A 17,323-nucleotide genomic window follows, 5' to 3' on the forward strand; every position below is an offset into this window, starting at 1 on the left:
AAGGAGAAATGAAGATCAGAGAATCAGAATAGAAAATAGAAATCTTTCATGTAAAATCTGGGCACCCTAGAAACTGGAAGAGTCTACAACCATTAGTTAAAAAGAAGTTCAATCACATGTATTGTGTATGTGTCTGAGTGTGCATGTGTGCACCAGTGCAGTTCCCATGGAAGTCAGAATAGGGTGTTATGTCCCCTGGACCCGAAGTCACAGGCAGTTGTGAGCCACCTGCTGTGGGTGCTGGGAGTCAAACTCTGGTTCTCTCTAAAAGCTGTATGTGCTTAACCATAGAGCCATTTCTCCAGCCTTGCAATTATTTTTGGATGGGAATTCAAAGGGAATTTTTGTAAGGCTAGAGATCATCTTATCACTACAGGGAGAGTGTAACTCCTGGCAAAAGAAGTGGGCTTCATTTGCAACCCATCTACAGGGTTGCAGGCCCAAGTGCAGAGAGTTATTCCCTTCACCTGTTTCCCAACTGTCAATTGCCACAAAAGGCACAATTGCGAAGTGCTTTTCTGTAAAGCATGCTTGTTTAGTGAGGGCTAAGAGCAATTAAACCAGACACCTTTTGACATGTCTAATTCTAGAAGTTAAATTTTCACCCCAAACCCCAACCAAGTCTGGCAGTAGATCTCTTGGTTGAGAAGGAATAAGTAACATCCAAGCGCTTCAGTACTTGGGCTATGATGATTTTCCTGGGGACAGGAAATCCCTTAGTCCCTAAGGAATGGTATGGGATACCCTTTCAGAATCAGATAGACTGTGATGGACCTAGGCTGGACTTGGAATTGGATCTGATGGTGATTTAAGAAGTAAATCAGTTGGAGAGATGGTTCAGAGGTTAGGAGCACTGGATGCCCTTCCAGAGGATCCGGGTTCAATTCCCAGCACTACACAGAGCACACAACTGCCTGTAATTCCAGTCTCAGGGAATCCAATACCTTCTTCTGGCCTCTGTGGTCACCAGGCACACACATGAGGTGCATACACATGTAAGTAAAATACCAAAGCACATAAAAATAAAAATGTGTGTGTGTGTGTGTGTGTGTGTGTGTGTGTGTGTGTGTGTGTAAATTGGGGTCTTGAGAGATGATTGGAGTTTGCTTTCCAGTACCTACAATTGCCTAAAATTCCAATTTCAGGGTATCTGATGCCCTCTTCTGCCCTCTGTGGGCACTGTACTCAGGTGCATGGACACAACATGCACATAATTAAAAAATATAAGAAATCTAACAAAACAAATCTCAATCTCTCTTTCTCTTTCCCTCCTTCCCTCTTCCTTCCTCCTCTTCCTTCTTCCTTCTCTCTCTTCCTCACAAAGCACAAGTGGGTGTTTGGTAGGACCAGCAGGAGATGGGAGGAATAGAGAGGGTGATGGGTGAATGTGAGCAAACTATCAAAATATATATATATATATATGTATATGTATATTACATATATATATATATATATATATGAATATCATAATGAGAGTCATTATTTTGAATGCTAACAAAAATCACAAAGGAGTAAATCCAGGGAGAAATGATTAATAGTAATTGTTAGTGATGAAAAGAGATGCCTGCACAAATGCATAAACTTTATCCCCTAGAACAGAACAGTGTGTTCTTTCTGAGATGATGAGACCCCAAATCCATGAAAGGGCAAGAGACAGCTGAGAACAGGCCTGGGAAGAATGAAAATGAACCTGGTTGATTTGGTGCCGGACTGTGGAGTCGAGAGAGCAAGGGCGTAAGCTTCAGAGACTGGAGCTTTTCAGTTCACTTTTAACAGTCTCTGTATTATAGAGGAAGCATTCAGACATTCACTGTGTGATGGGGATGATTCTGGACTTTATTACATGTCAGGCCAAGTAGCCAGCTGACATTCTCCCATTACTCCCATTAGTATAGCTCAGAGGCTGAGCTCCACAAACACAGTAAGATGGTCAGCCCTAAGCTGAGCTTCCCTACTGTGAGCTCTTTTGCTGTTCAGAGAGAAAAGAGAGTGTGAGTGTGAGAGTAGCCAGGGAAACCAAGAAAATGATACCTTAGAGATGAAATAAATGAGTGTGGAGACCGAGGGAAGGTTCAACTGAGTTTCAACCAAGGTAGAAACCTAGTAAGAGAGGGTTTAGCTTTTAGAGATGGGCATTTGTGCTATCCAGGTTGGAATGACTGGGACAATTGCCCACTTGCTTCGCTCTGACTGGAGACACAATTTGTGGGACCTCGTACAAAATAAAAATGTGGACTCTCTTGTTAAAGTTTGGTGCAGAATTTCAAGATGGTGGGTGGAGAGCGTTACACCAGGTGCAGGGTCCCCTCAGAGCACAGGGTCCTGTTCACCTGGTGGACCTTGGTCACATCTAAGGGATCACAGCTCTTGAAGTAATGTTCAGACAAAGGGCAGGGGTGTGGTCTGTGAACCAGAAGCCCAGAGTCAGTTGAAGGAAGTGTTTTAGTCCCAGTTCAGGATTGGTCAGCAGGATGGAGCATAAGGTGGCTGTTTCTGAGCCCCACATCTGCTTGCTGAGTCTAGGGTAGTAGTCATGTGTTTGCACCTTTTCACTTTTCATGTCCCTCCCCCCTTCCCTGTTAGTTGATTGAGCAGCAGCTGCTTGGCTTCCTTTTCTATGTTGCTCCTCCATTTTCAAGGTCATCTAGCAGGCAGTTTCTCTCTCTCTCTCTCTCTCTCTCTCTCTCTCTCTCTCTCTCTTTTCTCTTTTTGGTTTTTCGAGACAGGGTTTCTCTGTGTAGCTTTGGAGCCTATCCTGGCACTCTCTCTGTAGCCAGGCTGGCCTTGAACTCACAGAGATCTGCCTGCCTCTGGGATTATAGGCGTGCACCATCAACACTTGGCTGCAGATAGTTCTCTTAAGCATGCTCAAATCTCTATGAACAGTGTTTTCATCATGATTCAGGCCCTGAAGGCAAGACAGATTTTGATTAGTGTCAGGGATAGGACCAACAGGAGGAACCATATAAGCAAGGGCGTGAAGTACAGGGGACCATTGACAGGGAGGAACTTGGGTATGAAGGCTGGGGCAGGAAGGTTGTTGGGTGGGCTAATCTTGCTTCAGAACGAAGGCCATTATATGTTGAGAACTTGGGTCCCAGCTCCTTGTTCAATGCTCTATGTACCCTATTTATGGAAGGTCACCATCGGACTTATTAAGTAGATCAGGAACCCAGATACCACCTGAGAAACAGTTGGGTGACTTGAGGGAAGTTGCATTTCCTTTCCTAGTGCAGGCTGCTGTTTAGCAAACAGCCCTAGCTCAGCTCTGGCAGCTCTCATCACAGGGCTGGAGGTTTCCTGAAGGGGCTGACTAGCCTTGGTCTCAACTGGGTGGAAATAGATGCAAATGCTAGAGTCGAGGGCCATAATGATGTCAGGATCTGTTATTTGCATGGTGGTGAGTAGAGATGACCTCCTTTTTACATAAACTGTATAATTCTCAAGGACTATGGATGTGACTCAGTGGTAGTTGTGACTCACTCAGTGGTAGTTGTGACTCACTCAGTGGTAGTTGTGACTCACTCAGTGGTAGTTGTGACTCAGTGGTAGTTGTGACTCAGTGGTAGTTGTGACTCAGTGGTAGTGCTTACCTAGCATCCATGAGGCCTTGAGTTTCATTTTCAGTCACAAACACAAACATGAAATACATACATACACACATCAGAGAGAAACAGACAGACAGAGACAGACAGAGACAGACAGAGACAGACAGAAACAGACAGAGAGGGAAAGAGAGGTTTTCACTATGTTGTCCTGGATGGCTTGGAATTCACTATGGCTGACCTTGAACTCATGGTGAGTCTCCTGCATCTGTCCCCTGAGTACTGGGATTACAGTGTGAGCCACCACATCTGGCTAGAATGTCTATTAAATTATAAACTTGTTTATATGTTTATTGATAAATTATACTGCATATTCTTATGGGGTTCAAATGACACTGTCAATATATGTGTGCAATGCAATGATTGCATCAGACTAGCTAACAAAGTTATTATCTTTGATAGCCCTCAGTGTGTATTCCAACAGATACATAATAGTCTTTGACCAGTATGACTCTATCTGCACTCCTTGGCCTCTAGAAACTGCCATTCTGCTTTTTGCATCCATGACTGTTTTTTTAAGAGTCCACATATAAGGGAGATTATGTGGCCTCTTTCTCTATCTGGCTTACTTTACACAGCATTATGCCCTCCAGGGTCATTTGTGTGGTTGAGTATGACACAGCCTGTGTATGTATGCATATATGTATGATTGTGTGTATGCATATGTGTGCATGTATATTTTGTGTGTATGTATGTGCTAATGTGCATGTATGTGTACGTGACCTTTTCTCCATTCATCTTTGATAGACTTGGTGATTGTGAATAGTGTCACAATTCTTCACCGCACTGTTCCACATCCCTTGGCCGTATGCTCATAGTGGGAATACTGGTTCCCTGTTAACCTGCATTTTTTGATTTTTTGAGGAATCTCTAGTTTCCCATGATGGTAATACTAATTTGTGGTTGTGTCATCAGGACATCAGGGCTCCCCTCTCTCTATGGAGAACACATCTTGAACACACTGGGATGGGGTTTTAGACATGCCCAACGCAGAAACTTGCATTCAGGAAATTATCCCTTTGCGTACTGATCCCCCAATTCTGATGGGGACCACTTATGATACAAGTGACTTTCCTTCAAAGCAGTGTTCCAACCCCACTTCTAAACTAAGAGGTTACCAGGAGGGTGGCTATGTGGGGCCGGATGAAGAACTGCCTCCTTTGCATTTTACTTTAGTGAAGTTGAGGAGTGGCCAGGAAGACAAGGCATTCAGTTCCAGCTGAGTGTGATGGGCACTTGGAGTTTACATTGGTTTCACCTGTAACCATCAGAGTACACCAAGCAGAGCTATGTGGATGTAATGGAAGTGCTCTTGGAGGGTGGGAGACAAATTCAGCCCACAAAAACTCTTGCTAAGTACTGGGCCTTTCATAACATAGTATCTTGGTTTACCAAAGCCTTTTTCTCTGCTGGACTTGTCAACAAGCCACCTCCTAAAGCAGCCAAATGCATGCATGGGCCACTGCTAAGACTCCTGGAACTAAGCTTTGGAGGCACTGCCGTGACAGCTTTGAGCCTCACTGAAGAGTGTTTAGTAACTATTTCAACATTCAGTTAGCCCCAGCATCCCTGGGAGTGAGTCATCTGTCTGATCTTTTCCTGGGCAATAGGGGTTATGTTGACTTCAGTTGGGTCCTTCCTTAGCCAAGGTTCTTGAGTGAGGGGTTCTGGTGTCTGCTTCTCCCTGCCCCTGCCCACTGCACCTCACACATGGCCTCTGTTGTCTCTTTTCAGGCTTGCAGAGGTTCTGTGAAGACATCGAGATGATGATTGGATTCCAGCCCAATATCTTCTGGAAAGTCTGCTGGGCATTTGTCACCCCGACCATTTTAACCGTAAGGGCTGAGAGCCTTCTCTCACAGACACTGCCTTGTGCACCTGTCAGTGTTTTACCTTTGAACATGCGTGCCTCCCCATGAACCTGGGGAGCTGGTGGGGTGGGTATTGCTCTTGTCGTCCAGGTGGGTAAACTGAAATTCAGAAAGGTGAAGTGACTTGTGTACAGGTTCCTAGCTGGTCAGGGGCAGAGCTGGGACTGATTGACAGACATCAGCACATCTGTGTAGAATGTGTACATTATATCCATCTGCCTTATGTGCTAGCAGATAGCAGTCCACAGCCATGCAAACCACACATCTGCCTTGGCTCCAATTCTGTGTGGGTGATTCCTGTATAGAGCCTCCTCTCTCACAATCCTGTCAGGCTGGCATAAGTATCTCTGTCTTGTAGAAGGGGAATGTCCTATTTCCATCTCAGGTGCCATAGTACCTTAACAAAAACAACCCAGGGGACAAAATCATTCATTTCCACGAACAGTTTTAGGTTGTAGTTCTTCATAGCAAGAATCACAGTGGGAGGAACCTGAAGCAGCTGGCTCCACCCACAGTCAAGAGCAGAGAGAAATGAAGGACCCATGCTTGCTAGCTTTCCACTTTCCAGAAAAGGATTTATTCTGCTATTTCCCTGGAGCTGGAGTTACAGGTGGCTGTAAGCTAGAAACAAAACTAGTCCTCTATAAGAGCAGCAAGTGCCCTTCCCTTTGAGCCATCTTTCCAGCCCCCGAATTCTATAATATGAGAATCCCCTGCCTAGGGAATAATGCCATCCATATCAGTTAACATAAACATGACAAGACCCAATCAGAACACCTGATCTAGGCAATCCTTCATTGAGACTCCCTTCTAGGTGATTCTAGGTGCTGTCAAGTTAACATTTAAAACAAAATATCACTGCCAGGCAATTGGGGGTGCAGTACATGCCTTTAATCCCAGCACCCAGGAATCAGAGGCAGAGACAGAGGCAGATGCAGGTGGATCTCTATGAGTTCAAGGCCAGCGTGGTCTATAGAGTGAGTTCCAGGACAGCCAGAGCTGTTACAGAGGGAAACCCTGTCTTGGAAAAAAACCCGAAGTAACACCACCAGTAAAATATCACAGGGAAAGTGAGCCTGGAGTTATGTGACTGATCTAGCATTGAATGTACAATAGTTGGCAATAGTCTAGATTTGAACCCACATGTTCTGGCTCCTAATCACCACACAAGGTGTCTGCTCTACAATTAACAAAGCTTTAATCAGGATTTTACTGTTGATTTTGTTGCTTTGAGAGCCATTTTTTTCATCTTCAAGTGTAATGGTGTTTTGAGTTCACCTGATACTCACCTTTTTAAGGGACAGAACCTTTCATGTGCCCATGATCTGTACAGGGGCCTAGAATCACACTTTGTCACCCCCATTATTGTGCCAGAAGCTGTCAGTGTGGTCTCACTCTCTTCCCCAAGCAAATTAATTAGCAGAGATTTTGTCTTTTCCATCCTCTGAGGCTTGTCTTTTTCTTCCTGTAGCTTTTGGGAGTTCTTCTTGGGCAAGCCTGAAGGAAGTTGTTTGTATTTTCTATTTGTCCCAGTAGGTGGCAGTAGAAACCAGATAAAGGTGTTTCACTACCAAACACCACCAGCTTCTCTTAAGATGCAGGATGGTTAAAATCAGGTGCAATAAAAATACATGTTTTCTTCATTTGTTTGCCCTTTTCCCTCATCTCAAAGTGTGTTTTAACCAAACCGTATATTTCTGAAACACTAGAAGTTTAGATAGAAAATACATTCTGCAGGTTTCCTTTTCTGTGTCGACACCAATAGCTTACCCACATCTATTCCCATGGTCTGAAAAGTCCCACAGGAGCTGGGGCTCGAGAACTGGAAGGTATTAAAGACAGATGCCCAGAGTTGAAGTGTGTGGGGAGCTGGCCTTAGCTTTTGGGTGTAAGGATGAGGGTGCCGCCCATTCTCTGCAGATGCTGTCCCTGATGACCTTTGACCCTCTCATCTCCTCTCCTCATGGTTTTATTATCAGCCAAGTTAATGTTAGAATTTGTGTATTACAGTATCCATCATCATCTAGATCCTGCCCTCCTTTTCCTCTAGTCCCAGGAGAATGTTAGAATTTTGCCATATTTTGTGGAATCAGGCCACATGGCCATCCTCCTGCTGCTGCAGTGTGGGGGAGTTCTTGAGACAGGTCCTTCACCAGTGTTGTTGAGATTTCTGCCCATGCTGTCTCCACACTTTACAGATGTGTGCATCAGGGCTCAGATAGGGTAAGGCACTTGCTCTAGGCCACAAGGCCACAGAGCCAAAACATTGTCTTTGAGGTGGGTTGGGCTGCAAGCCCAACCTCTGCATTCTGACAGTCTAGGGAGAAGGGATTTCAGGAACTTGGTTTTTTTTTTTTTTTTTTTTTTTTTTTTTTTTTTTTTTGTTCCTGGGAAAGCTCCTCAGCTTTGCTCCTAGATTTCATGTCAGAAGCCATGGAGATGCCCTAGGATTGTCTTGAGGTAGATATTCTGAGCAAGAGATGTGGTCAGTTCTGTTATCACCAGCCAGTGGTCTCCTGTGTCTGCTGTGGTGGCTGTCAGCCAAAGGCAGGGGTGGGCATGATTTGGTGGCTAAATCCCCATCTCTTGTGACAAAACCTACCTAAGAGAAGGCTTTCATTAAAGCTGACTTGGCAGAGGGAAATTTATGGCAAGCAACCAGCTTGTGCCCAAAAGTTTGATGTGATATTTGCACAAGTGGAAATGGGTGTCAAAGGTCTCAGCCCTGCTTATATTTTGCCATTTACCTTCCGTAGCATAGATATCTTTGTGGTCTTGGACTAGGGTAAGATTATGGGTTTAAATTACTTCAGGGCCTCTGAAATAAGATCCATCATTATTCTACATGCTGTTGTGGATTTATGGAGCCATAAATATCCTCATGCAATTATCATATGCCTAGTCTGATCACGTTACTTGAGTAAGGCACACACATAAGCAGATGCATTGCTATTTATATAGTAAATGAAACAGAGCAGCACACTGTAGTGACATCGGGCCATGCTTCCAGTAGACTGGCTAATAAAGCCTAACGACTCCAGGGGCAAATCTTTGAAAGAGGGGCTAATGTAGACCTCATTCTCCATGGGAGCCTTGTCTTCAGGCTCACATTGCTTTGAATCAACATATGAATTATTGTTACATTGGAAGTCCTGGCAGCCTGGGTGCTGCAGTGGTAGTGTGGATGCCTTGTGCTTGTGAAGGGTTTCACATTTCTCCAAAATGCTCCCACCTATTATTTTCACTAAGGTAATTCCATCCAGTCACTTTGTGACTCTACAGCTCAAGGCAGGAGGACAGAGGTAGATCTGGGGAAAGGACTTATGGAGACAATTCTAGGCTGATGCTGCCACAGGCAGGGAGAACACAAAGAACCACCATTATCTTGGGAAATGGTGTCTACAGGCTGGACTGGGGCCGTCTGGAGCCTGGTTCCTTATAAAGGTGCCCCTGTCTCCAGCACATGCCTTCCTTTGGCCCTCTTCAGCTGTCCAGCCCAGCCCTTGGATGGATCTCAAAGCTGTTGCCAGTTGAAGTATGATTTGATAGCAGATAATGGACAAAAACCAAATCATGACCTTTTGAAAAACGAGGAAGGACTCTAGAGTAAATGCCAGGCCTCTGTCCCCAGAAAATCCCAGCACTATGTACATGGTGTGAAATATGTCCATTTTGTAGCTGAGAAGTCTGAGAGGCCTCTCAGCTCATTAGCAGTAGAGCCAGGTCTCTGGACTCACTGGTAATGATGCTGTTCCCCTTGAGTCAGGGAGGGGCCTGCACATCTCTCTCTGCCATGGCTTCTAGATCAGTCACCTCTGGGGGACCATTTTGGGTCTCACACAGTCAACTTTAGAGGCAGCTCCTATATGTGGGCCATTCCTTGTTCAAGGACAAAGCCAAGTGGATTCAATTAAAAAGATTGAAATGTATAAATTCATCACATCTTTTCCCCATTATAATTAAGGCTTGATTATCAATGATAGTCAGACAATCTCTTCAAAACTCCCAGCATCCCTTCTCCTACCTGTCCCTGTCAGTCACTGTGCTGTTTGTCTTGGTGTGGCCTCTCTGTGTATAGACACATACCCACACCCTCTGACTTCCTATGGGATGACAAACATAGGAGTGGTAACTGAGTGCATCTATGCCACTCTCATCTCCTTGGAGTTTACTTTCTTCAATTAGAAAACCCCTTTTCAGATGGACAAGAGTATATATACATAAGATGAAGCATTAGAAATGAAAACACGGAGCATATGTGTGTTGAGTGAATGAATGATTCACATAATCACCCTAACGTACCTTTCTCTTCTCTCCTAGTTTATCCTTTGCTTCAGCTTTTACCAGTGGGAGCCCATGACCTATGGCTCTTATCGCTACCCTAACTGGTCCATGGTGCTTGGGTGGCTGATGCTCGCCTGCTCTGTTATCTGGATCCCGATTATGTTTGTGATAAAAATGTATCTGGCTCCTGGCAGATTTATTGAGGTAATTCTTCTGGCTCCTTTTCCCCTGCTAGCCTCTCCCAAGGGAGAGATCCTAAAAGCTCTATGCATTAAAAACAAAAGATTCAGTAAACGTATTCAAGAGGGATACCGGGTGAGTAAGCGATTACAGTTGCCGCCGATTCTATTAAACCCATTTTTATTATGTATTATTCCTGTAACAGAGGAGCCCAGCCAATCGTCAGGCTGAGCTATTATTGTGCTATTCCTCACTGTGCTGGCAGCCCTGGGATGGATGATCTGAATGTCTCCTCTTTCCTAGAGCTTCCTTCTCTCCTCCTGGGGCCGCTATTTACATCTTGGAGTTCATTTTTTAACCACACATAAGGTTTTCTCTTTCTTAGTGTTCCTCTACATACAAGCCTCCTCCCTCTCAAATGTTTATTGCCATTAAACTTAAAGTCACCACCACCCCCATATTGTTCCTGGGTTAAGAATGACTGAAGAGTCAAGCTGATTAAAAATATGATGACTCTCAAGGTGTAATATATGCTTCCCAGGGCGTGTCTAGAGTAAGGGAGACTGGCTTTTCTTTATCAACGGTCACAGTTAGGTTTCTATTGCTCCAATAAAACCATGATCAAAAGCAAGTTGGGGAGGAAAGGGCTTATTTCATCTCAGTATTCCCAGGTCACTAGGTCTCAGTCCCTCACCGAGGGAAGTCAGGGCAGGAGCTCCAGGCAGGAACCTAGAGATAGGAACAGAAGCAGAGGCCATGGAGGAGTGCTGCTTACTGCTTGCGCCTCATGGTGGCTTGCTCAGTTTGTTTTCTTATATAACTCAAGAACATCTTCCCCAGGGTAGCCCTGCTACAGGGGACTGGGCCCTCCCACATCAAAATTAGTCATGACAATGTCCCAAGACTTGCCTACAGACCCATCTGATGGAGAAAATTCCTCAGGTGGCATTTCTTCTTTCTAGATGACTGTAGCTGTGCCAGGCTAACTAGCATAGCAGCTAATCCCTATCTGAACTCATTTACTCTTGCCCTGAAACTGATCCCTACTTTTTCCGTAGAGTGGATGGGACTTCTATTTGCTTCAGCTGCCACTGAGGAACCACCCAGATTTTGTTATTTATGAGAAGTCATTCAAGCACACCTGTAACTGTAGCACTTGGGAAGTAAAAGCAGGAGGGTCAGGAGTTCAAGGCATCCTTAGTTATATAGTGAACTTTAGGCTAGTCTGGGCTGTATGAGACCCTATGAGAATGAATGAACTCTGCCTCAATCCTGAGGGCATTTGGATCATATCAGTGCTGGATCAGGGGTCTGACCCAGAGGCTTCTGGGAGTGTGTCATAAATGCAGACAGTCAGGTTCTCATGACTGCATAGAGCTGAACGAAAATGGAATCTTCCAGTGATTTAGATGAGTGCTCAAGTTTGGAAAGCATCTAGACTCGTGGTTCTCGATCCTCCTAATTCTGAGACCTTTTAATACAGCTCCTCATGTTGTGGAGACCCCAACCATAAAATTATTTTCATTGCTTCACAACTGTAATTGTGTTACTGTTATGATTCATTATGTAAATGTTTTTGGAACTAGAGGTTTGCCAAAAGGGTTGCAAAACACAGGCGGAGAAACTGCTGATCTAGACCAATGCAAACAAATCCCTGTTTACTGGGGTGGAGAATGACTGTGTGGGGTTTGTTCTTGGGCAGCTAGATCCATATGAGGAAAAGGCTGTGGGGAGAAGCAGGATGGGGGTGAGCACATGGCTAGCACACAACACAAGTGGTCACTTGGGGTGGATCAGCAGGTAGCCTTTGTTTTCACTGACCTCCAAATGAAGGTGAATCCCCACATTGAAGTTGTATTCTGGTTTGCATCCCCAGACAATTTTGTTCATTATCCTCTGGAATAAATCAACTCTGGTCCCAACCACTCCCAGGGTGCCACCCCTCATAGCCACCTCCTCCACAGAAGACCCAGGAATCTCTTTCCTCTAACAGAACCTGCTATAACCTCTGCTACTGGTGTTGCAGCCCAGAATTCTCTAGATTGATGGGTTGGCTGTGCAAATTTATTATGGTTAATTTGGGACACAAAGGTTGCAAACTGATGATTAAGGAGAGATTAAACTAACAGCTATGAGCACCAGATTCCCTTTAATAGGTAATAAACATATAATTATTCCCTCTTATATAGTAAGAAATAAGTTTTATTTTTCTACCTGTTTCTGTCAGATTTTATTTGCTATAAAACTTCAGTTGAAAGACTAGAGACATCCCTATTAATTTTAAAACTTACTTGTATGAACCTGCATTGCTGAACCAAGTTAGAAACATATTTTTGTCAACAGATAATTAAAATCTTTGTTCATGCTTGGTGATGTATCTTAAGGGTTGACTTTTTCCTTTGCCATTTATATACTTTTGGGAAATATGCTAAACAAAATCCAATTATTTTGATGTAGCAACCCACCATTGAGACTACAGAACAAATGTAATTGAGCCCATGACTTCTGCTGTTTGGGAGCAGAAGAAGAAACCTATGGATTCTCTTCATTTGGTGGGGGAAGATGCATAATTAAAATCTGGGCCCTTTGTCCTCTACTAATCTTGTTCAAGGCAAACATGAAGTAATCATAATGTTGCATTCAGGGTGATGTAAATAACTTCAAGTGAAGCAAACTGAGTCTTGATTCTTCTTCCCTTGGCCTGGTTAATGAATGTGGGCTAGTCTTCCCCATTGTCTCCCTCATTGCAGGAACCTCTTGGCTCCAGTGAGGGAGCCAGATCAGTGGTTCCTAGCCTGTTGGAGATGGCTAGGGGAGCCATAGTGGAGGAAGGGGTAGTTCTGTTGTAACTATGTGTGCCTTTGACTTTTTTTTTTTTTTTTTTTTTGCAGAGGCTGAAGTTGGTATGCTCTCCACAGCCAGACTGGGGCCCATTCTTAGCTCAGCACCGTGGGGAGCGTTACAAGAATATGATTGACCCCTTGGGAACCTCCTCCCTGGGACTCAAACTGCCAGTGAAGGATTTGGAACTGGGCACCCAGTGCTAGTCCAGTAGTGTGGATGGTCCTGTATTACTCCTGATTTTCCTCTCTGCGTCCCCTTCACACTTTCCCCAGCTTTATTCCCAATTTTCTTCTTTCTCCCCACACCTCGCTTCACAGCCATGCATGAGAGTGTTCCATAGAAAAGTAGGACATAGTGTCTGTCGCATGCTGTAGTGAGAGTCACACAGACCACTGGAAGCGCTGTCTGCCTGTGTCTGTGCTATCAGTGTCTGGAAGGATTGGTCCCCTGATCAGGTGCTTCACTCATCCTGCAGGGGTAGGTTGACCAGGTGAGTGCTGGCAGGTGCATGGCTTGGCAGTAGAGACATCCTGATGTGTGCTCTCATTGCTGGAAGGAGTATGAGGGCACGAGGAGAATTCAGACTTTCAGGACTGCTGATTTGGACTCATCAACACTGCCCGGCTGAGCTGGGCAATGCCACAATCTCATTCAGAAGCTGAAAGTTCAGGTCAGGTGCATTTAGGTGGGTGGCAGTGCTGGAGATTGTTCTAGATGCAGACAAGGCCCGGAGGTGGATTTGGGCACAGCTGGATGGTTTGGTTTGCATAACTGTTCCTTTATTTTGACCAAGCATACCATGCATTCAGATGCTTCATCTCTCCATACTGTGGATCTGAAGGGACTGTCCATTTTCTTCCCTCAGTCTGTCTGTCCTCCCCCTCTTCCTCCTTCTTTTCCTCCTCCCCTCCTTCTCCTGCTTCTTTTCCTCTTCCTATTCCTCCTTCTTCATAATAACATCTGGGAGTTAATTCTTTGGGTCTTTTCTTCCACCCTGTGCACAAGAAGCCATGCTTTGATTTGCATGTCAACTTTTGTACCACTGTTCTATCTGCCATGATGTCTTGACCACCATGGTTCAGTGTCACGATATGCTGTCTCTTTGCCTCCAGATCTCTTTCTATAAGCTGTAGATACCTTGACTTTCAACCTCTGGGAAAATTAGACTTGCCCCAGTTCTGTCTATATATTATATATATGGGACATAAACTCTTAAAAAGACACTTTCTCAATTTTTACTCCTTTTTAAGTAACAGTAAATACCAATTGTGGCCATAGGAAAATCAGAGAAATTAAGAGATTGGTAGAAAACAGCCATATTATTATTTATCCCTGGGGTTGGACATCTTAGGTCACTGTATTTCCGGAACTTTCTGATAAATCCAGTTTAGCTAGGTAGTGAGTAAGCCAATTAAGACTATAGCTCTTAAGAATGCATTTAGCCAGTTCAGATTCTGGAACTCCTTATCTGCAGTGTTCATTGTCACTGCCCTCTAGTGAGAATAAGACCCCCATCTGCAGAGCCTGCCTAGGCTGTACCTGTTATTACAGTGTCTCCCAAACAGGCATATATGAAACTCTTAAGCTGTGGCGTGTGCTCATGCAGCATGTACACATAGCATGTAGTGGTGTTTCTGTCCTTACAAATATCTTATGAAGCACCACAAAGATGGCGAGTTTAGAGTAGCATAGTCTGGGCGTTTTATTTTTTCCTTCCTGTATTAATATTTAAACCTAAAATCATTTCCTGTAGGGGAGACTAGTTCAATCATTTTCTTATTAGTTTGTCTTCATATAACAGGGTCTCAGGCAAAGTTTTCAGTTCAAATCCTGTATGTGGATGTGACATTTTCATCCTGCACAAGGGCAATGTTGCCCAACAACAAATTTTAATGTATTCTTTAAAAAAGATGACTCCATTTGTGTAAAGTGTCTGAAGTCATTGTACTGGACTCTCTTTTTTCTAGGGTAAGTGCTCACACCACCTGCCAACAATGATGGTTACTTGGGTTTCCCAGGGTAGCCATGACAGGTTTTAGGGAAGGGACCATGGTGGGTTTTGAATTCTTGGCTTTCATGTCTTTGCTGGCAGGGTTGGCTCTCCCTCTTCCATTTTCTTTTTTCTCTCATTTCCCAGAAGTAGGTCTTGCTAGACTGTCACATGGGTGGAGGCTCGGCCTCCCCTATTTTAGGAAGATGAGCTGTGGGCTCAGCTGTCTCCTATCTGCTGTCTGTTTCCCCTGTACCGATGAGTGGCCCCATTCCTGCTGCAGTATCGCAGGGTGTTGTGAAGACTTGGGTGGTGTGTAAGAGCAAAGATGTTGGAAACTCCCCGAAGCCCCACCAGTTTTCAGGTTAAGAAAAGCACAGAGCTGGTCTCAGCACACATGGGATTTGTGCTTGTGTGGGATGAATGGTTTCTGGCTTCCTGTTTCATTTGGACTGGGTTTGGGACTGGTGCTGGATGCCAAACCAATTTCTGCTCATTTTGCCTCTGTGATTACAGGAAGGGAGTGGGGAGGCACTGCCAGATGTGAACTGAGAGCTGGCTCACTGGAGACCTCATCGATTAGGGTGTTTGTAACTGGGGCAGCTACAGCTGTGTCTAGTAGGATATGTTAAGGAAACACCTTGAAGCTGCCCTGAGTACTTGCCCATCTTGTTGTTGTTGCTTTTTCTTTCTCTAGTTTTATATAAAAACTGCTTAGAAGGGCAAAATAAAAGGTTGCAGGCTGACTTGGGCACAGCTGCCATTGAAGTTTAGCTTTGCCCACATTCATTGCCGTGTTCAACTTCAAGGCTCTCCCTGGCAGGGAGGGGTGGTGTCTGAGTAGCCTCCATTCGTGGTGTATCTCAGCAGTATGCCTCCTGAGGACTTGGGTGAGATACTGAGAGCTGATATGTGTCCAGCTGGGTGGATTGTTTCCATGCTACTAAAATGCACACTCTATTGGTAGAAAAAAATGAATGAATAAATAGAAAATGAAAGCGCTATCATAACTGCCACCTGAGATTCTCCCTAGACACTGAAGGAGAAGCAATGTTGCTCTGGAAAAACCTTGGTTCCCTGTGTGGATTGGTGGGGAGTTTTCCATCTGTGAGATGATTTCATACCAACCGATAAACTCATTCAGAGAAAAACAAGCCATATGTGAAAAATAGTAACCCCTTAATATCCTTAAAACAAAAAGCACCATGTATTTATTAACTATTGGTGTTGTGGTTTCTTATGCTAACCTTTGTGTAATTGTCCTGCTCACTAGAAACTTCTAATCTCCCTGTTTGTTGTGAACAAATGTGTTTGATTCTGGTCTTTCGTGGTAGTTGTTTTTATTTGCCCCTATGTATTTCTTTCTTGCATGATATCTGTGGTCAATGCAAAATCCTGATGACCTTGAGTTCTTTGAATTTTTGATGTGATTTTAATTTTTGAGAGCTGCAATTGATGTGTACTTCAGGGAGCAGCACTTTAGAAAGAGTTGAACACAAGCACTTTTGGTTGGACGAGACTCAGATTTCTCTATGCCGGCACAGCACTGAGAGGGTCAGGGGTTTTGCTTCTCTTCTGTTATCTATGTGTGCCTCAGCGCTTCTCAGTTCCTTTCTGTCAGCATGGGCTTCCCTTGCCTTAAACTGACACTTTACTCTTCATCTCCTTGGCCATGGGTCATTGTCCTCTTCCCAGAGACTAGCACAGTAACTGTTGGTGGATGTGCAACAGCAAGGTCATCCTGCCCATGGTATTTGGATTTTGGTCTGTACGTGCTTCTCTGAGGCACTGAGTGAGGGTGTTTTGTATGGTAGTTTGACATGCAAGGCATGGAGGCAGAGGCCAGCAAGCCTGTTTCACCATCTCCCAATGAGTGTTAGGCAGAGCTGGCCTGAGGTTTGGGAGTGAGACTTCCTGTCTTTCTCTCATTTAGCTGTGCTTACATAGAAGGACCACTATGAAGTATGGTCTTGGCATAGGTTGCTGTAAACTGCCTGCCAAGAAAGGATTTTGGATGGGTGTCACCACTCTTGAAAAGCAAGCTGAAGTTTGATTAGCTTCTAAGGATGACACCTTCAGGTAACCGGATGGATGCCTTACAGGTGTGCTCTATCATGGGATGATGTTTAGGCGTCAACTGGGAACTGCTATGTCTCTCATTTGTCCTTGTTCTTTTGCACTTTATTATGGACCTATCAAGGAGTAGGTTACTTACTAAATTGTGTACTTGGATAATGTTCTGAGTGCAAGCATCTCACGTGGGCACTATTGTTCATGAATAAAGATGTTTCCTAGTCAGGTCCTTATATTTTTTCATCAACTGTACATGAAGAAAATATATTATGTTACAAAATGATGCATCATATATATCTATCGTATAGAGTGCTTATTATATATTGTGCATTATTCATTTAAGAAGTCATTACTCTTGAGGCCCTACCTCAAATTTTGTATTTATGTGTACAAATGCAATTTATTGTATTATATATTTGCCTATTACATACTGTTATAAAGTAGAGTTTATCCTAATAATGTATGAGTCCTTGAAA

General features: G+C 44.1%; 1 protein-coding gene across 1 annotated transcript in view; it reads left to right on the forward strand.

The window, feature by feature from the left end:
- Slc6a5 (solute carrier family 6 member 5) overlaps positions 1–17,323 on the forward strand; it is a 52,402-nt gene extending 35,079 nt beyond the window's left edge. The window contains exons 13-15 of the mRNA XM_027410507.2: positions 5,340–5,440; positions 9,797–9,964; positions 12,832–17,323. Coding sequence (XP_027266308.1) covers positions 5,340–5,440; positions 9,797–9,964; positions 12,832–12,987 — 425 coding nt within the window. The 3' untranslated portion in view covers positions 12,988–17,323. The remainder of the gene's footprint in view (positions 1–5,339; positions 5,441–9,796; positions 9,965–12,831) is intronic.

This window comes from Cricetulus griseus, chromosome 3 (genome assembly GCF_003668045.3).
Source record: "Cricetulus griseus strain 17A/GY chromosome 3, alternate assembly CriGri-PICRH-1.0, whole genome shotgun sequence".
Taxonomy (NCBI): Eukaryota; Metazoa; Chordata; class Mammalia; order Rodentia; family Cricetidae; genus Cricetulus; species Cricetulus griseus.